General features: G+C 37.0%; 1 protein-coding gene across 3 annotated transcripts in view; it reads right to left on the bottom strand.

Moving 5' to 3' along the window:
• Positions 1–1,255: 1,255 nt before the first annotated feature.
• LOC123551850 (mitogen-activated protein kinase kinase kinase 4-like) overlaps positions 1,256–25,591 on the bottom strand; it is a 51,259-nt gene continuing 26,923 nt past the window's right edge. The window contains exons 16-25 of one of the 3 annotated variants that reach the window (XM_045341080.2): positions 23,352–23,411; positions 20,528–20,623; positions 12,774–12,983; positions 12,401–12,471; positions 11,213–11,332; positions 10,260–10,419; positions 5,313–5,432; positions 4,590–4,696; positions 4,065–4,244; positions 1,256–1,771 (exon numbers count right to left, since the gene is read on the bottom strand). In XM_045341080.2, the coding sequence (XP_045197015.1) occupies positions 1,721–1,771; positions 4,065–4,244; positions 4,590–4,696; positions 5,313–5,432; positions 10,260–10,419; positions 11,213–11,332; positions 12,401–12,471; positions 12,774–12,983; positions 20,528–20,623; positions 23,352–23,411 (1,175 nt within the window). In that variant the 3' untranslated portion in view covers positions 1,256–1,720. The remainder of the gene's footprint in view (positions 1,772–4,064; positions 4,245–4,589; positions 4,697–5,312; positions 5,433–10,259; positions 10,420–11,212; positions 11,333–12,400; positions 12,472–12,773; positions 12,984–20,527; positions 20,624–23,351; positions 23,412–25,591) is intronic. The other 2 variants (XM_045341082.2, XM_045341081.2) reach the window with 2 other exon arrangements.

The following is a 25,591-nucleotide window of genomic DNA, read 5'->3' as shown; positions in this document are numbered from 1 at the left end:
GAAGTTTCAATGGTCGTACCAGAAGGTGACTGTTCCGAGACATGCTGTATACAGTTGACTGCTAATACAGGTTAGATTGTACATAAGCATATCACAGGTAAACGAGGTTTTCCTTGTTGCACATGCGGCCAAAATTCGGCAGTGCAAATATTTAGCAATGTGAAAAACTTTTAAAAACACGAAAAAATATCTGCCTAAAATCAAAATTAACCTGAAGTTAAACATGAACAGGGTCAAAATGAACCTTGGAAAAGCCATTACAGGAATATATTCTTTCCTTTTTTCAGTGAGCAACATCTATCACTTAAACAATTTTAAAAACATTTTTGTCTTCTCTACTGCAGCTACACAACAAAAACAAGTAGACTGCATTTACTATACTACCTTCAAAAGGTTAACTATATGTACTAAGGTCACTTTAAACACTTAAGGGTGCTCTTTTCTACACTAAGTGACAACATTCTTACTACACATCTTAAATGTGTGCGTTTATGACAAAACATCGACAAAAAAAACACTGACATAAAATGCTGATCAAAATGTTGTGTCTACCTAGTTATGTGGTCTGACGATATTGTGAAATGATAATCCAATCTCACTGATACAAGTAATACAAGAATGAATTTATTTACATCTTTCAGAAAATTAGTGTAGTTTGTTAAGCAGTCATCAAAACACAAAATGACTGCTATCATATGTAAAATGATTGATCATGCAATGTGTTTTAGGTTTACGATATCATCATTACAATTATTATAGTCATTACTTTGCTTATGACTGTGGATATTTTTCAGTAATCAGTCAGTTTTTATTACTTTTTGTGCTGTCTTTTGTCGGTTTGATGACCTGTCTGTCAATGTTTTGTCATGCTCCAAAATGTGTTGCAAGGTCTATATACTATAGCTCTGGCCATCTGGTCTCGGAAACTTTCTCTAACATAACACACCGGTATCAACAGTCTTTGGACTTACATGACCAAATTGTTATAAGCATTATTAACTGATCTATCTATCTACAGTGTATAACATGGAACAGAATAAATTCACTAGCCAACGTTTGGTCCACCTTTTATATAACAAGGTTTTTCCTTGATTTCTCTTAAAAGATGAGACAATATCACTGATATATTTGAGCCGTGCCATGAGAAATCCAACATAGTGGCTTTGCATCCGCGCAGTCTGTTCAGGAGCCATGCTGTTCACTTTCAAAGCCTATTGCAATTGGAGAAACTGTTAGCGAACAGCATGGAGCCTGAACTGACTGCGCGGATGCGCAGGCTGGTCTGGATCCATGCTGGTTGCAAAGACACAATGTTGGTTTTCCCATGGCATGGCTATTTCAATCTGAATAACTGTGAGGGATGTAAAAGGAACTTTTAAATTTTCAGAATATCTTGATTAATTTTTAATTCATTGCCAAAACGCAGTGTCAGCCTTTCAAAGTGGGGATTTCATCCACCTTGGCCAAACTGAGCAGGGGGTGGGGATTTTGTGTGAAGTGTTTATCCCACATTCCATGAAATGAATTATTTACCTACAGCTTATCAAAGTAAATACTTAATTAACCTTGTCTAAAACGGTCATATTTCATTCAACATCAGAGTTACATCAATTATTGTCCTGTTTTTTCCCCAGTCTCTGTAAGTTCATCTTGCTTTATTAAATACACAATCCAGCTCTGTATTTTTTTTGTCCAAGTACAACACTACTCTGTTATTGTTTTAACTCTGACTGTTATTTGTATCTTCAGCATCACCTTCAGGGTCATAAATCTGTAAGAAAGGGGTGGAAAGTTTAGCTTGATCTGTGTAAGCAAGTACTAAGTTATCATGAAAAAAAGTTTTTGAATCACTTGAAATATCTAAAAAAATTGGTATTTTACCAAACTCATACTCACATTAATCAAATTTTCTTAAGGAAATGTTCTTGTATTGAGACATATTCAACAAATATCAATTAAAAAGTTTATTCTTTAATTCCCAGCATTAAAAATCCAAGAGCTGTACGTAAGACAGCGCGCTCCACTATTCGGGGATTTGACAGTAAAATGAATATATGTCTGAATAAGAGACCTCTACTTTAAAAGGAAGATACACCAAGGGGCATAATTCCATCAAATACACAAATTTGAGTTATTAGGATTGTTACAACACATGCAGATGATGATGATAAAGATATACTTTGAGTTTCAAGTCATTATCTTATATAGTACCAAAGTTATGTCCAGAAAACGAAGTTTGCAAAATATTTAAGTATAAAAGGGGCATAATTCGGTCAAAAATACAAATCAGAGTTATGGGGATTGTTACCACACATGCAGATGACGATGATAAAGATACATTTTAAGTTTCAAGGCTTTATCTTATACTGCATTAAAGTAATATCCAGAAGCAAAGACTGCAAAAAAGTTTAAGTACAAAAGGGGCATAATTCTGTCAAAAACACAATTAGAGTCATGGGGTATGTAGCCACACATGCAGATGATTATAAACAAATACTTTTAATATCAAGTCATTATCTTTTAAAGTACCAAAGATATGTCTATAAACGAAATTTCAAAAAATATCTAACATAAAAATAATTCAAAGTAAAACTCCTTGGTGACCTTGACCTTGGGTATAATGGGCCCAGCCCCTATACATACTTTGTATGCTGGACAAAGTTTATGTGAACTTACATTATGATATAAGCAATAGTAACAAAGATATGACAGAAAAACAAAGGTTGCCGAAAAACTTTACTACCTTAAAAATAACCTAAGTATAAGACCTTGGTGACCTTGACCTTGGGTATAATGGACCCAGTCCCTATACATACTTTGTTTGTATGCTAGACAATGTTTATGTAAAGTTACAGTAAGATATAAGCAATAGTAACAAAGATATGACAGAAAAACAAAGGTTGTCGAAAAACATTAACCTTAACCTAAGTATAACACCTTGGTGACCTTGACCTTGGGTATAATGGGCTCAGCCCCTACACATACTTTGTTTGTATACTGAACAATGTTTATGTGAAGTAACAGTAAGATATAAGTAATAGTAACAAAGATATGACAGAAAAACAAAGGTTGCAGAAAGACTTTAACCTTAAAAATAACCTAAGTATAACAGCTTGGTGACCTTGACCTTGGGTATAATGGGCTCAGCCCATAAACATACATTATTCGTATACTGGACAATGTTTATGTGAAGTTACAGTAAGATATAAGCAATAGTAACAAAGATATGACAGAAAAACAAAGGTTGCCAAAAAACTTTAACCTTAAAAATAACCTAAGTATAACACCTTGGTGACCTTGACCTTGGGTATAATGGGCTCAGACCCTAAATATACTTTGTTTGTATACTGAACAATGTTTATGTGAAGTTACAGTAAGGCCTAAAAAAAAAAAATTCTTTGTTTCCGGTAACATGCTAAAAAAATTTAGGGTAGGTAGGTCGGAAAATATTTTTTTTTTTTTTTTTTTTTTTTTTATTAAGGGAGACTTTTCGAAAATTATGTTTGTGTCAAAAAATGAATGCAAATAAGGGGGTAATGCCTTTAGAGCATCAGTAAGTTGATTTCTAACATCACTGGCCATGTTTAAAGCATAAAAAAATGCAGTTTTGCAACTTTTTGTTAAAAAGTTGAAAAAAATATTCTCCAAGGCCATAAAAACATTTAGGGTCGGGCCAAAAATTTAGGGTAGGTCGGGATACCGGAAACAAACAATTTTTTTTTTACGCCTAAGATATAAGTAATAGTAACAAAGATATGACAGAAAAACAAAGGTTGCCGAAAAACTTTAACCTTAAAAATAACCTAAGTATAACAGCTTGGTGACCTTGACCTTGGGTATAATGGGCTCAGCCCATACACATACATTGTTTGTATACTGGACAATGTTTATGTGAAGTTACAGTAAGATATAAGCAATAGTAACAAAGATATGACAGAAAAACAAAGGTTGCCGAAAAACTTTAACCAAGAAGGGTCACGCCGACGCCGGGGTGAGTAGTATAGCCCCCCTATTCTCCGAATAGTGGAGCTAATAAATGTACCAATATATGAATCAAGTTTTACCTTTGCAAATGGATGATCTCTGAGCTGACTTGCTGTCCATCGTTTATCAGGTTCCTGTTCCAGACAATGTGAGAGGAAATCCTTGCCTTCAGCGCCGAGGTTCTCCGGGGCTGGCGGAGTCTCTCCCATACCAAGTTTGAACATAATCTGGTAGTTACTCTCCAACTCATGCCAAGGACGCTGAAAATATTAATTTACTTAACTGCATGTCCAAAAGCTATATTATATTTGTAAAGAATACCCTAACACTGAACTTCCTCTTTTTTTCTATTCCATCAGAATTCATCTTATGTTCTTGTATAGGTAGAAGAATAAAAATTATAACCAGTTTCATTTCATTAAATTAAAGAATGCATTTCTTTGATCTCCAAATTAATCTGTACTAGAATATTGATAACTTTTAATATTACAAATTCTAAAGCCCTACTCAAGGTATTTTTGCTTATGCCGGTTCCTCTGAGGTAAAATTAAACTTTGTCAAACTTTTCAGATTTGTCATCACTATTTCCTACTATAAAAGCTTACTTTTCCAGATGCCATTTCTATGACAACACAACCAACACTCCAGATGTCAGCAGCTCTACCATGACCTTCCTTATCATTGCGGGTTATCACTTCTGGAGCCATGTATGCTAGAAATCAAAACAAAATAGGCTAGCAATGTCCTCGAAACATTTAAAACCAAAGCAACATTAAAATCCCTTTACTTCTGATGCACAACTTACAACTAGCGAAAATGTCCATCTTTCGGCACATTAAGCAAGGTTTAGTTACATTACCATTGAAAAAGAGAACAATGTCATAAGAACTAGTATTTAACAAATACATAACTCAAAATTTTCAACATAGAACAGTTCTTTACAAACAGAAAATGCATATTTTGACAGGTTTTTTTGTAATTACATGTTACCAGTTGTCACGTCTGACCAAAAAGTTCAAAGAAGTTTCTATGGTATGTGCATAACTCCTTTTTCAACAGTATTTCAGTTATTGAATGGCAGTCAGTTAATCTAACAGTTGTTCTTTTATTCTACATAAGTACTGACTTGTTCACCACAAGTAACTCACAACTCTCTACATGGCTCAGAGGTGAAGGTCAAATTATTTCAGACAAATAGTCTTCTGTCCACATGGGAATTCAACTTGAGATTTCTCAACTCACAGGCTTGCACCCTACATACAGAGCTAACCAACTAGGCTCAAACATTTTCTCCTCCTACAATACATGCAACTTTAATAAACTATTACCTGTAGTACCAACTAGTGAATTCACCTCACCAACCATTGTAGTATGGTTTTTCAACTTAACAGAACAACCAAAGTCCCCAAGCTTGAGACAACCACTCGATGTAAGGAAAATATTGGCCCCTGTAACAAATATAATGAAAGTTTTTATGTCATTATGACGTTGAAAACAAGAGATCACAGAGTGATCTTGGCGCCCACCATTGAGCCATTTTTGACTGTTCCAAATTTCAAGACTAGCTCAAGGTCAAAATCAAGGTCAAATTTCATTTCAGTACACACCGCTGTGCATGTGGTCCATGCATGTGGTCCAAATTTGAAAGCTGTAGCTTGAGAAATGTGAAAGTAGGTCACAAGATCAATTTCAAGGTCAAAGTTCATTTCGGTAAACAAAACTATGCATGTGCTTCAGATTTGGAGGCTGCAGCTTGAGAAATGTGAAAGTAGTTACTAGATAAAAATCAATGTCAAATTTCAATTCAGAACACAAAAATATGCATGTGGTCCAAATCTTAAGCCTGTAGCTTGAGAAATGTGAAAGTAGGTCAATAGGTCAATCTCAAGATCAAAGTTCATTTCGGTACACAAAACTATGCATGTGGTCCAAATTTGATGGCTGTAGCTTGAGAAATGTGGAAGTAGGTCAATAGGTCAATGTCAAGGTCAAATTTCATTTCGGTACACAAAACTATGCATGTGGTCCAAATTTGAAGGCTGTAGCTTGAGAAATGCACTAGGTCAATGTCAAGGTCCAAGTTTTTTTCGGTACACAAAACTATACATGTGGTCCAAATTTGAAGGCTGTACCTTGAAAAATGTGAAAGTAGGTCAATAGGTCAATGTCGAGATCAAATTTCATTTCGGTACACAAAACTATGCATGTGGTCCAAATTTGAAGGCTGTAGCTTGAGAGATGTGAAAGTAGGTCACTAGGTCAATATCAAGGTCAAATTTCATTTCAGAACACAAAACTACGCATGTGGTCCAAATTTGAAGCCTGTACCTTCAAAAATGTGGAAGTAGGTCACTAGGTCAATGTCAAGGTCAAAGTTTTTTTCAGTACACAAAACTATGTTTGTGGTCCAAATTTGAAGGCTGTAGCTTGAGAAATGTGAAAGTAGGTCACTAGGTCAATGTCAAGGTCAAAGTTTTTTTCGGTACACAAAACTATGCATGTGGTCCAAATTTGAAGGCTGTAGCTTGAGAAATGTGAAAGTAGGTCACTAGGTCAAGATCAAGGTCAAATATCATTTCGGAACACAAAACTACGCATGTGGTCCAAATTTGAAGCCTGTACCTTCAAAAATGTGGAAGTAAGTCACTAGGTCAATGTCAAGGTCAAACTTTTTTCCAGTGCACAAAACTATGTATGTGGTCCAAATTTGAAGGCTGTAGCTTGAGAAATGTGAAAGTAGGTCACTAGGTCAATGTCAAGGTTAAAGTTTTTTCCGGTGCACAAAATTATGCATGTGGTCCAAATTTGAAGGCTGTAGCTACAGAAATGTGAAAGTAGGTCACTAGGTCAAGATCAAGGTCAACTCATGTCAATGTTAATCTCGCCACTCATTCAAAACTATACATGTGGTCCAAATTTGAATGCTGTAGGTTACTGACAAGATTTTAAAAGCTTTTCCCTATATATGTCTATATGAACCATGTGACCCCCAGGGCGGGGCCATATTTGAACCTAGGGGGATAATTTGAACAAACTTGGTAGAGAACCAGGAGATGATGCTACATAACAAATATCAAAGCCCTAGGCTTTGCGGTTTGGACAAGAAGATTTTCAAAGTTTTTCCCTATATAAGTCTATGTAAACCATATGACCCCCAGGGCGGGGCCATATTTGACCCTAGGGGGATAATTTGAACAATCTTAGTAGAAGACCACTAGATGATGTCACATGCAAAATATTAAAGCCCTAGGCCCTGTGGTTTTGGACAAGAGGTTTTTCAAAGTTTTTCCCTATATAAGTATATATAAACCATGTGACCCCGGGGCGTGACCAAATTTGACCCCAGGGATATAATTTGAATCATCTTGGTAGAGGACCACTAGATGATGCTTCATACCAAATATCAAAGCCCTAGGCTCTGTGGTTTTGGACAAGAAGATTTTCAAAATTTTTCCTTATATAAATCTATGTAAATTATAAAAATAAACAAAGGGCCATAACTTACTCAAAAATTGTTGAACCAGTCTGATTTTCAGGGGGACACAACTAGGGTACCAATACATCATTCTGACAAAGTTTGGTCAAAATCCCCCTAGTAGTTTCTGAGGAGATGCGATAACGAGAAATTGTTAACGGACGGACGGACGGACAGAATGACGGACGGACGGACCACGGACGCAGAGTGATTTTAATAGCCCACCATCATAAGTTTAAGTCTCCCATCCACAATATTGATGTTATTCATTCATTTTAAAACAAAAATATAAACAAGCGGGCCATGATGGCCCTATATCGCTAACCTGTTATCATTGCACTTGAGGACAAGAAGGTCCTCAGAAAAAATATCTAAATCCAAAGGACAGGAACAACTAAGGGAAGAAATTTAACCAAAAAGAAAACACAATTCTTACAAGGTATAGATATGTCAAAATACACCTAAAAATTGGAGGTACAATCCATGTTGTACCACAGAAAAGTGGTCTCAGTTTTTCCCTATGGCCAATAATAAAAAAGTTACTAAAATAAGCTATTTACAGTAACGTAAAAGGGAAGTAATTAAAAAAAATAAATATTGTAAGTGAACAAAAGGATTTGCCAAATAAATCTGTTGGCATAAATGAAATTTCAGATCAGTATCTTCATTAGTTACGGAGATATACCCGTTTTAATTTGAAATAAAGGGAGGTAATTTGACATAAAATCAGTCCATAGTTATCTACCCTGATTGTCTCAGTCCAACTCATAACAATAATGAAATTTCAAATAAGTCCTATAAGTACTTACTGATATAAATCCATTTTAATTACAATCAGGATAGGTAATCAGATATAAAATAACTCTGGAACCTACGATTGGATCTGATTTGTCATGGAATCCAAGATTTATTGTTGTTGAAGATATTTTGGAAGTTTGTATCAAATAAAACCATAAATGAAGTCTCTATATGGCTGCAAAAGCCAAAATAGCCGATGTTGGACCTTAAAGGGGCCATAACTCTGGAACCCATGATGAAATCTGGCCAGTTCAAGAAAGGAAGAAAGATCTTGTGATGATACAAGTTGTGTGCAAGTTTGGTTAAAATCAAATCATAAATGAAGCTGCTATTGTACAGACAAGGTCAAAATAGCTAATTTTGGCCCTTTCAGGGGCCATAACTCTGGACCCCATTATGGGATCTGGCCGGTTCAAGAAAGGAACCGAAATCTTATGGTGACACAAGTTTTGTGCAAGTTTGATTAAATTCAAATCATAAACCAAGCTGCTATTGTGCAGACAAGGTCAAAATAGCTAATTCTGGCCCTTTCAGGGGCCATAACTCTGAAACCCATCAAGGAACCTCGCCAGTTCCAGAAAGGAACCAAGATCTTATGGTGATACAAGTTGTGTGCAAGTTTGGTTAAAATAAAATAATAAATGATGCTTCTATTGTGCAGACAAGGTCAAAATAGCTAATTCTGGCCCTTTCAGGGGCCATAACTCTGAAACCCATAATGACTTATGGCCAGTTCAAGAAAGGAACAAAGATCTTATGGTGATACAAGTTGTGTGCAAGTTTGGTAAAAACCAAATCATAAATAAAGCTGCTATTGTGCAGACAAGGTCAAAATAGCTAATTTTGGCCTTTTCAGGGGCCATAACTCTGGAACCCATAATGGGATCTGGCCAGTTCATGAAAGGAACCGTGATCTTGTGGTGATACAAGTTGTGTGCAAGTTTGGTTAAAATAAAATCATAAATGAAACCACTATCGTGCAGACAAGAAATTGTTGACGCACGCACGGACGGACGGACGGACGACGAATGAAGGGTGATCACAAAAGCTCACCTTGTCACTATGTGACAGGTGAGCTAAAAGAGCTGTCACTAATGGTGACAAATGCCCCATCAGCGCCTTGACCTTTGACCTGGTGACCTTGACCTTTGACCCCAAAGCCAACAGGGGTCGTGTACTCAATAAGTACTATCAGCATGTGAAGTCTGAAGGTCCTGGATGCAGTGGTTTGCGAGTAAAGTGCCTTCATGCAAAAAGTTAACATTGGCCCCTGTGACCTTGACCTTGTGACCCCAAAGTCAGTAGGGGTCGTGTACTCAATAAGTACTATCAGCATGTGAAGTTTGAAGGTCCTGGGTGCAGTGGTTCGCGAGTAAAGTGCCTTCATGCAAAAAGTTAAAGTTGGCCCCTGTGACCTTGACTTTTGACACAGTGACCCCAAAGTCAGTAGGGGTCGTGTATTCAATGAATACTATCAGCACGTGAAGTTTGAAGGTCCTGGGTGCAGTGGTTCGCGAGTAAAGTGCCTTCATGCAAAAAGTTACGTTGGCCCCTGTGACCTTGACCTTTGACCCGGTGACCCCAAAGCAACTAGGGGTCATGTACTTGATGAGTACTATCAGCATGTGAAGTTTGAAGGTCCTGGGTGCAGTGGTTCGCGAGTAAAGTGCCATTATGCAAAACGTTAACGTTGGCCCCTGTGACCTTGACCTTTGACCTGGTGAACCAAAAGTTAGTAGGGGTCATGTACTGGATGAGTGCTATCAGCATGTGAAGTCTGAAGGTCCTGGGTGCAGTGGTTCGCAAGTAAAGTGCCTTCATGCAAAAAGTTAACGTTGTGACTAACGAACGAACGAACGGACAGTTGAAAACTAATATGCCTCCCTTCGGGGGCATAAAAATGCAACAATTAAGGACTAAGTGCATAATTATAAAGAGGCAACTGGGCCTTTTTTGGTTTCATGTCTTGAAGTATATAGCTTGTTTTATAATCTAATATTACCTTTGATATCTCTATGAACAATGCCATTATCATGTAGCACCTGTACTGCTTTCAGCAGTTCTTTTGTATATATACGTATCAGATCTTCTGTCAAGCCTACCCGTGAAACCTCGTCTATAGTTCCCCTATCACAATACTCCATGAACACCAACATCTCTGTCTAGAAAGTACAAGCAAGACTTAACCAATCATCAATTTGTTAATTAGAATTAATTTAAATTCACATTTATGGCTATGCTTGTATCGGTTGATACACTCAATTTTGTTTTTTTGTTGAGTTTGTCACACCAACACAAAAATAGATGATACAGCTATTTTCCAGCTTTTGATGAAGGAGGAAGATCCAAGGTGCCCCTTCGGCATTATTTCATTATAAATGGGCCCTTGTAGGAACCAAACACCTTCCATAAGCCAGCTTTATGACTTCCTTGCATGTTCTTTCTGCACTTATTATATGTAAATGGTAATGGAAGACCCTACAGACTACTGTCAAATAATTCATATTCGTGGGGGACTAGTTTTCGTGGATTTCGTGGTCGAGTCAATCTACTAAATTTAATGACAACAAACAAGTAAAATTCCCATTCAATTTAAGTTCAGAAGTTGAAATCCAAGAATTCATATCCCCATGAAATTGCTGTTTTGACCAAAACTACGAAATTTCATGCCCACGAAATTAAATGGTTTTACAGTATTAAAAAAAAAATACTTCAGTAAAATAATAATCTTAAATAGCTGCTGCAAAACTTTTAAAATTCTACCATTTCAAAAAGAGGAACTGCTAAACCATTATAACTTAACTTCTAACATACATGCTAATTAGTTAAAGAAGAGAGAGAAGATAAAGTGAGTTGATGATACTTTGTTCACTGAACAAAAAGGTATTAACATGTCAAAAAAGATTTCCTTTTTGCAGAGTAACAAACATATAACAGCAGAAAATGATGTCATACTCTATGAACTTCAACACCGTAGTATCTGACAAGATTTGGATGATTGATGCCCTCAAATATTTTTATCTCATGTATTATCTCCTTGAAGTGGTACTGCATATCAGCTGATGGAAACTTCATCTGAAATTGTATAAATGCACATATAGTTTGAATTTATTATGTTCAAAAACCACTACAGTCTCTATTATACACAGTGCACTGAAGTTATGCACAAGCTAATAGGGGATTTATCACCGGCGCAAAGCGCCGGGGATGAAAATCCCCGAGACGGTAACGTCCGTATATAGATATTCGTCTTTGCTGTTTGCATATACTGAGGCAATTTTTTCGATGTTTTCCGGTTCCGGTTTATGTAAAATCCGCTGACTGGTTGTCTTTATGAACATCCGAGCACCCCGAATCAGTCATAGAAACTCGTAAACCGCGCTAACATGATTATTTTACTTCTTTTTCGTAATGAAAACTGTACATGCAACTGAAAAACACTTTTAAAACAGTAAGGAAGTGTAAAGACCATCAAGTTTCTGCGTGGAGTGCAAACAAACAAAACAAAATTCTAAAAGCTAGTGCGAGAACGCTGAATGACGTCACCGGCATGGCTTCCGTAAATTTTGCAAAGTATGATATTCGCTGTAAGAGGTATGATGACACTAAATGTAAACTACAGTTTAGAGCAAAGTTTCACTTTCTTGAGCGTTGAATATTTCTTTCTAAGCGGATATATAAAAGATAAATCCCCAATGCTAGGCGGTGCCTTAATTCATATTATTTGACCTGCAAAAGTGACCATTATTTCACAAATTTGTGTCATTTTTACTGGCCTTTAACTGCTTTAGACAGGGTCATGTTATAGAGAGGTTCACTATATAGGGCCTTCATGATTAATTACGATGCATCTGAATGAAAAATCATGTTTTATTTGCCAACAAAGCAGGCAAAATATAAGTCTATTTCCATTCTAACACATTCGAATTGCACCAGTAAGGGATACTAATTTGGAATCCTTTGTTAGGCAGAATAGTCAAAAGTAGGCCATCTTGCGAATCATATTTTAATCGACAAGACAATACATGGTAAAATCCTTCTTTGTTTATATAAAGGAAAATCTTAAGGAGTGTTAGAATATATAATTTTACATGTATGCAAAATTCATTAAGCAGCCTTTTGACACAATAGCAAGAGACAAACCTCCTTCATGGCCATGAGTTCCCCATTGTCCATATTTACAGCAGAATATACCTTGCCAAACTGTCCTTCACCTGAAATATATAGTTCAGCCTGACACAAATCAAAAATACTACTTTTTCTTGAGAGTTTTGTTTTCATAGATTGAGTATTAAAATTTTAGTCAAGTTGTTACTGTACATTTGAAGAAAAGAAGGAACATGTGAATTTTTTGCAAAAATCTCTGATCACTGATAATACTGAATAACAAACAGTCACAAATAAGCTGTCAGTTGGGCTGGTCAAGTCTCTATTATACATCTGTAGCAATTCCACGTGGCTGATATCCACCAACTGAAAACAATTTCCGATTGTAAATCTGTACAACAGTACTTACCAATCTTATTGCCTTTCTGCCAATGAAAGTTGACTTTCCTTGTGTTGATATGGTAACTGACTTCCTTGTGTTTTGTGACACAACCTACCACCCGCTGTTCTCGGAGGCGTTTATTTCTTTCCTCTTCGATCTTATTTATTGCTGTGACGATACGTGTGTGCGGCTTGTAACTGAACACATTGTGGCTACTGCACAGGGCACCCTCTGAACCTGTTGGAGGTAGCACATGACAACATTTTCTATCATAATTATAAGAAGGTAAACATCATAGCAATATTACATCTTAAGATTTATATACTGTACATTGATATCATGAACAACATGTAAAAATTTCAAAATGAAATAAAAGCTTAATATGAGCCGTGCCATGGGAAAACCAACATAGTGGGTGTGCGACCAGCATGGATCCAGACCAGCCTGCGCATCCGCACAGTCTGGTCAGGCTCCATGCTACTCACTTTTAAAGCCTATTGGAATTAGAGAAACTGTTAGCGAACAGCATGGATCCTGACCAGACTGCGCGGATGCGCAGGCTGGTCTGGATCCATGCTGGTTGCACACCCACTATGTTGGTTTTCCCATGGCACGGCACAATATGTTACACACTGTAAATACTAGAAATAAAGTAGTTCCATACATAGCACTGCACGAAGCCTAAGACTGTAATGTAAAAATCTTGCCACAGTTGAGACTGCTTATCTTGTACTGAGATGTGAGTGGCTGTGCTCTCTAATTACAATATACAAGAATTATTTCATACTATTCAATTATAGTATTTCTAAAAACAGTATACAGTTGTCTGCAATAAAATAAACCAGCAATGAAAATCGGAATACAGAGAACTACAGAGTCTTGTTTTGCTTGTTTTGGGTTTAATGCCGTTTTTCAACAGTATTTCAGTCATGTAACGGCGGGCAGTTAACCTAACCAGTATTCAGAGTAGACACAATGTCGTTCATCAAATAGTCACGGAGAACATACGCCCCGCCCGAGGATCGAACTCGCGACCCCGAGATCCATAGACCAACGCTCTTACCTACTGAGCTAAGCGGGCGGGCAACTACAGAGTCAGTATTTATTTGTATCATATACATATATTATGTGTCCTTTTCTACAAATGGTTCAATCTAAACTTTACTCTGTTTCTAGATGAAAGCATTACTGATGCCACTCAACATCATTCTTCTGATATTTCTTTAATGTTTCTGTCCGAATATGCAAATACATGGTTTTAGAAATAATAAAAACTATAGAATTTACTACTTCTAATACTTTCAAAAACAAAAGTTTGTGCACTGCTAATAGCACACTACACATTTTCATGCAAATGCAAACAATGTTCAAACACATAGAAAACAGTTCAAGTTCATGCAATAGATACATCCTGAGAACAGTAACTTGCCTCTGTAAGAACTGACCTCTACTATATCTGAAAATGCCCAGGTTTGTTTGGATTACAAGTCACACTCACACACCAGAGATATGACAACTCTTAGATTTTGATACAGAAGTCCTTTCTAGACAATATTTCAGGCACAAACAGGCACCCTGGTACAACCAACAGTTACAATCCTCCATATTAGCCATCTGAATGGTTTCCTCACATGAAATTATTCCTGTGCCCAAAGCGGGGTTTCTAACCCATAGTAGTGAGCAGCAAGTGGTCAGCGACTTTAACAACTTAAAGACACATAGGCCCCTGAAAATGGTCTTTATCTTCTCAACTATATGATATATTTACCATAATCTTAACAAGAATTGTGTTATGAAAGGAAAGCTTTCAGGTACATCTAAAAGACACTTCTATTAGTCCATACACCACATAAATTTGTTGTTAGTCTCTATACTCTAGTAAAAATCAATTTCTAATATAATAATTATATTCCACAAAATAATGATAAAACAATGCTTAGAATATGTAATCCCAGGGATTATCCTAGCATGCTAGATGTTCAGCAGGAACAAAAGCAAACAGTGATACTGAAACCAACCCATAAATTGAACAGCATAAGCCTGGACCAAATCCCTCAAATACGATAAATTCACACTGACTATTAATCAATAAACAAAAATGAAATGCTGAATGAAGTGAATTTACAAATATTTTTACAATGCTGAAGAAAATGGAAATAAATATCTACATACAATAGCCAATGAAATATCAACAGAGAAGGAAGGGCCTCAAATCACACACCCGAGCAATTTCATTGAACAGAACTACAGCCCAATCCCCTCAGCATACTTAATTTCAGCTATTTACATGTTTTTTGAGTGTGTGTTTTTTGTTTGTTTTATGAAGTCTCTTTTTTCTAAATTTAGGAAAGACCTTCATTAGTTAGGAATTATAATAGAATGATTCTGATATGTCATTCCATATGTATTAGAGAATTTTTACTTAAACTAGAGCTATCACTGAAGGTGATGAATGTACCCCCCGCATGCACTGACACAGTACATTGCAATTTGACGCACACAATATTGCATAATTATGTGGACTGTATGTATACAGTATAGTAACAAAAAACGAAGTCCCAAAACTATGCAGAATATTTACCTAAAAGAACTTAACATGCACCATGCACAACTAGGGTTGGTACTGATCACTTGTGTGAAGTTTCATTAAATTGTGTGCAAGGGTTCAGAAGATAAGGCGCACACAAGATTGCATATGCAGACTGTGTGTACAAAGTATGTTAACAAGAAATAAAGTCCCATAGCTCTGCAATTTTTGTTGTTGAAAGAACCTTATATGCCCCATGCACAACTACTGTTGTTACTGATCACTTGTGTGAAGTTTCATTAAATTGTGTCAAGGGGATGAGGAGAGATGGTGCACACAAGATTGTGTCTATGTATATAGTAAAGTCTATGTATATAGTAAAGTAATAAAAAACAAAGTCCCGTAACTCTGCTATTTTTTTTTCTGAAAGAACCTTACATGCCCCATGCACAACTACTGTTGATACTGATCACTTGTGTGAAGTTTCATTAAACTGTGTCAAGGGGATGAGGAGAGATGGCGCGCACAAGATTGTGTCTATGTATATAGCATAGTAACAAAAAACAAAGTCCCATAACTCTGCAATTTTTATTTGTGAAAGAACCTAACATGCCCATGCACAACTACTGTTGTTACTGATCACTTGTGTGAAGTTTCATTAAATTGTGTCAAGGGGATGAGGAGAGATGGTGTGCACAAGATTGTGTCTACGGACAGATGGACGGACGGACGTTCCTACATATGGATACTTATGTGGCTACTCTTTTGTTCTCTCTATTGTTATTTTAGCCACGTAAGAGAAAAATAGCCACATAAAAGCCTTACGGAATGAATGACATCAAAGAAAAAGTACAGTTACCTATTGTTCCTATAGCCACCTAAGTATGCAAATGTGAGCTCGGACAGACAGACAGACAGACAGACAACCTGAAACCAGTTTACCCCTCCTTACAACTTTGTTGTCGTTGGGTACAAAAAGACACTGTTCTCTACTGACCTCTGTTAACTTACTGCCAAAGCCTAACTGCTTACTCAGGAAACATATCCATCAGACCATAATCTGTCACTGGTTGTAGATGCAGACAGGCTCTGCTGAGTTACTGTCAAAACAGTAACCCAAGTGCTCGAAATTCCCATCTGCATTTACAACCAGTGGTAATTATTTTCCTTGCATACCGTATTTTACAAATTCTAGACTAAATATAGCTGAACAGAATATTTTCTTTCTAGTACTCTTTCTTATAGCAGCGTATGTAAACAAGGGTCAGGAAACTGGCATCCAAAAACAGAAATGATGTAAAGACGCGTAAGAACAAGGTTCCAGTTTAGTTTTATCATTGTAGCATAGTCTTAAGTATATTTCACAAAAATACTTCTTTTGGATTGGGAAATATTCTATCAGGTACACAGAGTAACCATCAATGTATTTTTTTAATCGATTTTCACATAAAAAATATAATTAATGCATGTAGCGCAAGGTGTCATTAACAGCTCTAGATTCTTCTGGCATGAAGGGTACCGGCATGGGCAAAATCTGTGGAAACACCAGTCAGGTGTGCAAGAAAATGTTGATCGGAATAGTTCACTTTGACTGCTCAAAGTTGAAGTGTTCTAAAAATTAGTAAAAAAATGCTAACATGGTGGCAATGCATCTAGAGTGCTGAACAGAACAAGAGCTGCCGGAGGACAGCAACGCTCGACTATTCAACAGCCTTGTCGATTGAATGAATACGAAAGTCGAAAAAGGGACATAATTTAGTAAAAAAGCAAAATAGGGTTATGGAACCTGCATAGTGCTTATCAGCTCATGACAGTGGACAAGAATGTGAAGTTTCAATCCATTCCCATTAGTGGGTACTAAGATACCAGCTTACATATAGAAATTTAACCAAAAACTCCTAAGTTGAAAAAGGGGCATAATTTTGTAAAATGCGAAGTTGAGTTACTGACCCTTTCATATCATGACAGTGAACAAGTGTGTGAAATTTCAATCCTTTCCCATTATTGGATACTGAGATACCAGCTTACATACAAAAATTTAACCAAAATTTTCTATGTTGAAAAAGGGGCATAATTTTGAAAAAAAGCAAAATAAAGTTATGGGACCTGCTTTGTGCATGTCAGATAATGACAGTGAACAAGTGTGTGAAGTTTCAATCCATTCCAATTAGTGAGTACTGAGATACCAGCTTACATACAAAACCTTAACCTTAAAATTCTAAGTCGAAAAAGGGGCATAATTTTGTAAAAAAGCAAAATAGAGTTATGGAACCTGTGCAATGTAACTCAGTTTATCACAGTAAATATGTGTGTGAAGTTTCAATCCATTCCCACAAGTCGTTACTGAGATACCAGCTTACATACAAAACCTTAACCAAAAATTTCTAAGTCCAAAAAGGGGCATAATTTTGTAAACAAGAGCTGTCGGAGGACAGCAATGCTCGACTATTCCACAGCCTTGTCGCTTGAATGAATATGAAAGTCGAAAAAGGGGCATAATTTAGTAAAAAAGTAAAACAGAGTTATGGAACCTGCATAGTGCTTTTCAGCTTATGACAGTGGACAAGTGTATGAAGTTTCAATCTATTCCCATTAGTGGGTACTGAGATACCAGCTTACATATAAGAATTTAACCCAAAACTCCTAAGTTGAAAAAGGGGCATAATTTTGTAAAATGTGAAGTTGAGTTATTGACCCTTTGCACTGCATGTCATATCATGACAGTGAACTAGTGTGTGAAGTTTCAATCCTTTCCCATTAGTGGATACTGAGATACCAGCTTACATACAAAAACTTAACCAAAAATTTCTATGTTGAAAAAGGGGCATAATTTTGTAAACAAGAGGGCCATGATGGCCCTATATCGCTCACCTGAGTAGAGCTGCTTACTTGAACAAGATCTAGGCCTTCTGGTTTATTTTTAGCAAATTTATGAAGATTTCCCTATGTACAATCAAGTAACCCTGGGGCTTGGTCAATTTGACCCTGCGTGGGGGGAGTGGGGGTCAAGATTTGAACAATTTTTGTAGAGGTCCACTAGGCAATGCTACATGTCAAATATCTAAGCTCTAGGCCTTCTGGTTTTTTTTTTTTTAGAAAATTTTAAAGATTTTTCTATGTACAATCAAGTCACCCCATGGGGCGGAGCCAATTTAAACCCAGGGGTCATGATTTGAATTTTTTTTGTAGAAGTCTAATAGGCAATGCTACATGTCAAATATCTAAGATCTAGGCCTTCTGGTTTATTTTTAGAAAATTTTTGAAGATTTTCATATGTAAAATCAAGTGACCCCTGGGGCGGGGTCAATTTTGACCAAGGGGGTCATTTTTGAACAAATGTTGTAGAGGTCCACTAGGCCATGCTACATGTGAAATAACTAAGCTCTAGGCCTTCTGGTTTATTTTTAGAAATTTTTTGAATATTTTCATATGTAAAATCAAGTGACCCCTAGGGCGGGGTCAATTTTGACCCCGGGGTCATGATTTGAACAAATTTAGTAGAGGTCCACTAGGCAATGCTACACGTCAAATATCTAAGCTCTAGGCCTTCTGGTTTATTTTTAGAATTTTTTTTGAAGATTTTCCTATGTAAAATCAAGTGACCCCGGGTCATGATTTGAACAACTTTAGTAGAGGTCCATTAGGCAATGCCACATGTCAAATATCAAAGCTCTAGGGCTTATGCTTTTTGAGAAGAAGATTTTTTAAGATTTTCCTATGTACAATCAAGTAACCCCTGGGGTGGGGTCAATTTTGACCCCGGGGTCATGATTTGAACAAACTTGGTAGAAGTCCATTAGGCAATACTTCACACCATATATCTAAGCTCTAGGGCTTTTGGTTTTTGAGAAGAAGATTTTTTAAGATTTTCCTATGTAAAATCAAGTGACCCCTGGGGCTGGGTCAATTTTGACCCAGGGGTCATGATTTAAACAAATTTTGTAGAGGTCCACTAGGCAATGCTACACGTCATATATCTAAGCTCTAGGCCTTCTAGTTTATTTTTAGAAATTTTTTGAAGATTTTCATATGTAAAATCAAGTGACCCCTGGGGCGGGGTCAATTTTGACCCCAGGATCATGATTTGAACAACTTTAGTAGAGGTCCACTAGGCAATGCTACATGTCAAATATCTAAGCTCTAGGGCGTCTGGTTTTTGAGAAGAAGATTTTTAAAGTTTTTCTTTTCGGTTGCCATGGCAACCAGAATTCTGTATGGAATTCAATTCTTTGAACAATTTTTAAAGAAGACCATCCAAGGAACATCCCTGTGAAGTTTCATCAAAATTGGCCTGTTGGTTTAGGAGGAGATGTTGTTTAAAGGAAAGTGTGGACGGACGGACGGACGGACAGACGGACGGACGGACGGACGCCGGACGGTGAGCGATCACAATACCTCACCCTGAGCACTTTGTGCTCAGGTGAGCTAAAAAGCAAAATAAAGTTATGGGACCTGCTTTGTGCATGTCAGATCATGACAGTGAACAAGTGTGTGAAGTTTCAATCCATTCCCATTAGTGAGTACTGAGATACCAGCTTACATACAAAACCTTAACCAAAATATTCTAAGTCGAAAAAGGGGCATAATTTTGTAAAAAAGCAAAATAGAGTTATGGAACCTGTGCAATGTAAGTCATTTTATCACAGTAAATAAGTGTGTGAAGTTTCAATTCATTCCCACAAGTGGTTACTGAGATACCTGCTTACAAACAAAACCTTAACCAAAAATTTCTAAGTCAAAAAAGGGGCATAATTTTGTAAAAAAGCAAAACAGAGTTATGGAACCTGTGCAATGTAAGTCAGTTTATCACAGTGAATAAGTGTGTGAAGTTTCAATCCATTCCCACAAGTGGTTGCTGAGATACCAGCTTACATACAAAAACTTAACCAAATCGGGACGCGGACGCCGATGCGGACGCCGACGCGGACGCCGACGCATGGGCGAGTCCAATAGCTCTACTATTCTATGAATAGTCGAGCTAAAAAGCATAACAGAGTTATGGAACCTGTGCAATGTAGGTCAGTTTATCACAGTGAATAAGTGTGTGAAGTTTCAATCCATTCCCACAAGTGGTTGCTGAGATACCAGCTTACGTACAAAAACTTAACCAAATCGGGACGCGGACACCGACGCATGGGCGAGTCCAATAGCTCTACTATTCTATGAATAGTCAAGCTAAAAACTGGCGCTACTCACTGAAAGTAAAGAGCAACTGATAACAGTTTTCCATTAAACACTAGACTTGTGACATTACCTCTATGGCGTCTGTGGACTTCCATAACTATACCACCGTCTTCACCATCATGGAGGTCAACTTCAAGGTTCGTGTCTGAGGAACGTTTCTTGTTGCCTAACAGTGGTGGGATCATGCATTAATGATCAATGTCAACATAACAATGAATAAACACAGACAAAGTGTTAACATACACAATATAACAATTTACAATATAATAACACTGGATGTATGGTAAATATGATAATAGTTTGTCAATTAATTCAATGTAATTAAATGTCAATGAATAATGAGTGTCAGTTAACTGCCAATAAAATCCATGAACAACCACACCATTGGTGTCCTTTCAAGAAATCATGTCCACTGTAGCATACCAGCAACTTCAATATAAACTAACTAAATGAATCTAAAAGAAGTGAACATAATTTTTCAAATACACTACAAATGAATGTCAACATGGAAGATTCACTGACCACAAAGATTATATGAAGCCATTCTTTCTACCTATTTTTTCAAAAACACAAGAATTACAACTAGAGCTATTACTGATGATGATGATAAGTACCCCCAGAAGCCACTTTCAAACAGGGAAAGTAAAATGTTGTGATTATGACCACTGACTTCAAAATGTGGCCTTGATCTTGGATCTAGTGACCTTGCACATACTTCAAGATGTGCTTAACAATTTATGCTAGCTTTTAGACTTCAAATATGACCTTAGCCTTCTACCTAATTACCTTTTTATTATTGATTCTAACATATTATGATGACAATATTTATGTGTAGTAATTTGAAAATAGATATTTGAACTATTCGAATTCCAAGTGTGACCTTGACCTTGGGCCTAATGACTTCCAGAATAGACACTTTGCACATGGTCTTCAAGAAGTATAAAACTGATGCTAGTTTTTTAAAACTCCTTCCAGCAGTTCAGAAGATATGAAGCAGAAACTTTAACCCTTGAACCTAGAGGCCAGGGTCATGCAGGATTATGGTCATATTATGATGGTGAATATTTATATGAAGTTATTTACAAATCCAGTTCGAAATAAATCTTTTTTTGGGTGGGAGCAGGGGTTAACATTGCACAGACACAATTTTAGGTCATCTTGTGACTTTCCAGCTTTGATGGCGGAGGAAGACCCAAGGTGCCCCTCCGTGCATTATTTCATGAGTGGGCCCCTGGGTAGAACCACCAACCATCCGTAAGCCAGCTGGATGGCTTGCTCACATGAAGAATTCAACGCCCGAGGGAGGCTTGAACCCACACTGGTGAGGGGCAAGTGATTCGAAGTCAGCGGCCTTAACCACACAACCTCTGTGGCCTTGACCTTAGACCTGGCTTGTGCACTTGGCGCATCATCATCATGAGGTTAACATTTAAAGCTAGTTTTATGAAAATACTACCAAAAGTTTAGGAGATATGAAGCAGACACAAAGTTAAGCTATATGATCTTTGAGCTCCAAGAGTAGTCTTGTGGACCTAGGTTTCATATGTAATTCTCTTTGTGTTATTAATTATAATGGTGAACATTTATAGCAGTTATTTGAAAATCCATTATATGATTTCAGATTAAGCCTCTAGAAAGGAATTACAGACAGACTGACCAATGGATAAGACCATATCAAACAATTTGTAAGACAAAACCCCCGATTTCTGAATAAGTGGGCAAACATCTCAATGACAATAACTAGACAACAGTTGCTATGCTAAAGTATGAAAAAAAATCACAAATTCTTTGCCATATTGTGATCATTCAGTTAAATGTAAGAGGGGAAATATCAGCTGAAGGGATTTTGTCAGGGAAGTTTTTGTCCGGCTCATTCTCCAACCAATAAATTTCAACCGAGAGTACACTTTTGAGTTTCTGAACACAATTCTAAACTACACAGCTATACCCTGTTCCAGCTGTTTGGTAGAAAAGCAAGCAAAAGCAATCTGTTTTAAGCTCTCAAATTCTCTAACTGTAGTTAATGTATGTAACACTCCAAATGCACATAAGATTCTGTTTCATACTATGCATTCAAAACTATATATTCTATTTAGTAATTATGGCGAAAAGTTTGGTTGATTATAGGCTACATTTACAGAGCTTTATAGATTCATAATGGCAATAACTCTTTATAGGATATTTGTTCCATTTCTACAACTGCAACAATGTTTAGGAAAATGCTGCTTATTACATGAGAATCATTACAACAGTCAGTAACTGACATGCCTCAACACTTCACAATTAACAACAAGGGTATAGGGCTGATGACAATAATAGGTGGGGAATTTAAATTTCATGAAAGTACATACTGTATACTGCCTTAGAAGAGAAAACAGACAGCTCTGTTTGTGTTAGATATAGACTTTACTCCAGAGTTATGTCTCAAGTAAACTTTTCAGTGACATTTTTATTCATTTACTTTCTAATTTCTAGAAGTATAGAGACTTTATGAAGATTTAACCCTTATCATGCTGGACATGCTTGATTCTGCCTTTGCAACCAGTGCAGATAATGATCAGCCTGCACATCCATGCAGTCTGATCAAGATTTGCACTGTTCCCCATTCAGTCAGTATCTTTTTTAGTATGTACCTCTTTTAACAGTTAATGGTCCTATCTAAACTGGGACAAGACAAAGAGGGACAAGTTAATAATAGAAATTTAGCAGGGTAATGGTTAAGAGTAAGAAATGAAATTTAAAACGAATGGGATATTTGCATACAGATCTGCATACAAATATTTTAAGCACAGAAGCTTATTTATATGTACTCTCTGGTGAAGGAAAGCATATATCAGGCACACACTGAGCACAGTTTCAAGCAACACAGTAGACAAGCTGGGTCTGGCTTTTACCTGGGGACTCCGGTATGTCCCCACTATCCAAGGATGGTACAGAATGGATCACTCTCAGGGCTATAGATAGAAACAGTAGTGTAACATATCACAACTTATAAATCACATACTTATTGTTGTTACCAAATCTATTCTGCTCATTATAAAACTACAGGTTAAAGTAACAGTAATTTCTATGCTTTCTTTGATATTACTACCAAACATGAGATCAAACAAGTGACTATCATTACCAACTCCACTGCCCTGGGTTCAAACTTCTTAAATAAACAAGACAACCATGATGGTCCTGAATCGCTCACCTCTTCCCACATGACCCAGTTTTGAGTATGACGTTGTTTTTTCTATTATTTGACATAGTGACCTAGTTTTTGAGCTCATGTGACCCAGTATGTGATCTACTGACCTAGATTTTGATGGCATGTGACCCACTTGCGAACTTGATCTAGATATCATCAAGGTGAACATTCTGACCAATTTTCATGAAGATCCCATGAAAAATATGGTCTCTAGAGAGGTCACAAGGTTTTTCTATTATTTGACCTATTGACCTAGTTTTCGAAGGTACGTGACCCTGTTTTGAACTTTACCTAGATATCATCAAGGTGAACATTCTCACTAATTTTCATGAAGATCTCATGAAAAATATGGCCTCTAGAGAGGTCACAAGGTTTTTCTATTTTTATACCTACTGGCCTAGTTTTTGACCGCACGTGACCCAGTTTCAAAACTGACCTAGATATCATCAAGGTGAACATTCAGATCAATTTTCATGAAGATCCATTGAAAAATATGGCCTCTAGAGAGGTCAAAAGATTTTAATAATTTTAGACCTACTGACCTAGTTTTTGACTGCAGTTGACCCAGTTTCAAACTTGACCTAGATATCGTCAAGATGAACATTCAGACCAACTTTCATACAGATCCCATGAAAAGTATGGCCTCTAGAGAGGTCACAAGGTTTTTTTATTATTTGACCTACTAACCTAGTTTTTTATGGCACGTGACCCAGTTTCAAACTTGACCTAGATATCATCAAGGTTAACATTCTGACCAATTTTCATGAAGATCCATTCAAGGGTATGGCCTCTAGAGAAGTCACAAGGTTTTTCTATTTCAAGACCTACTGACCTAGTTTTTGATCGCAGTTGACCCAGTTCAAACTTGACCTATATATCATTAAGATAAACATTCAGACCAACTTTCATACAGATCCCATGAAAAATATGGCCTCTAGAGAGGTCACAACGTTTTTTCATTATTTGACCTACTGACCTACTTTTTGATGGCACATGACCCACTTACGAAACTGACCTAGATATCATCAAGATGAACATTCTGACCAATTTTTATAAAGATCCATTCACAAGTATGGCCTCTAGAGAGGTCACAAGGTTTTTCTATTTTTAGACCTACTGACCTAGTTTTTGACCGCACATGACCCTGTTTCGAACTTGACCTAGATATCATCAAGATGAACATTCAGACCAACTTTCATACAGATCCCATGAAAAATATGGCCTTTAGAGAGGTCACAAGGTTTTTCTATTATTTGACCTACTGACCTAGTTTTTGATGGCACGTGACCCACTTGCGAACTTGACCTAGATATCATCAAGGTGAACATTCTGACAAATTTTCATGAAGATCCATTGAAAAATATGGCCTCTAGAGAGGTCACAAGGTTTTTCTATTTTTAGACCTACTGACCTAGTTTTTGGCCGAACGTGACCCAGTTTCGAAACTAACCTAGATATCATCAAGGTGAACACTCTGACCAACTTTCATGAAGATCCATTGAAAATTATGGCCTCTAGAGTGGTCACAAGGTTTTTCTATTTTTAGACCTACTGACCTAGTTATTGGCCGCACACGACCCAGATTCGAACCTGACCTAGAAATCATCAAGATGAACATTCTGACCAACTTTCATGAAGATCCATTGAAAATTATGGCCTCTAGAGTGGTCACAAGGTTTTTCTATTTTTAGACCTACTGACCTACGTTTTGGCCGCACGTGACCCAGTTTCGAACTTGACTTAGAATTTACCAAGATGAACATTCTGACCCATTTTCATAAAGATCCCATGAAAACTGTGACCTCTAGAGATGTCACAAGGAAAAGTTTACGCACGGACGCTGCGCGATCACAAAAGCTCACCTTGTCACTTCGTGACAGGTGAGCTAAAAATACACTTCCTTAAATATACTGAGAATTAATTATGTGTGCAGAATTAACTTTT

The sequence above is a fragment of the Mercenaria mercenaria genome, chromosome 4 (assembly GCF_021730395.1).
Source record: "Mercenaria mercenaria strain notata chromosome 4, MADL_Memer_1, whole genome shotgun sequence".
In the NCBI taxonomy this organism is placed as follows: Eukaryota; Metazoa; Mollusca; class Bivalvia; order Venerida; family Veneridae; genus Mercenaria; species Mercenaria mercenaria.
The sequence above is the reverse complement of the archived record's forward strand: the minus strand, read 5'-3'. Positions and strand labels throughout refer to the sequence as shown.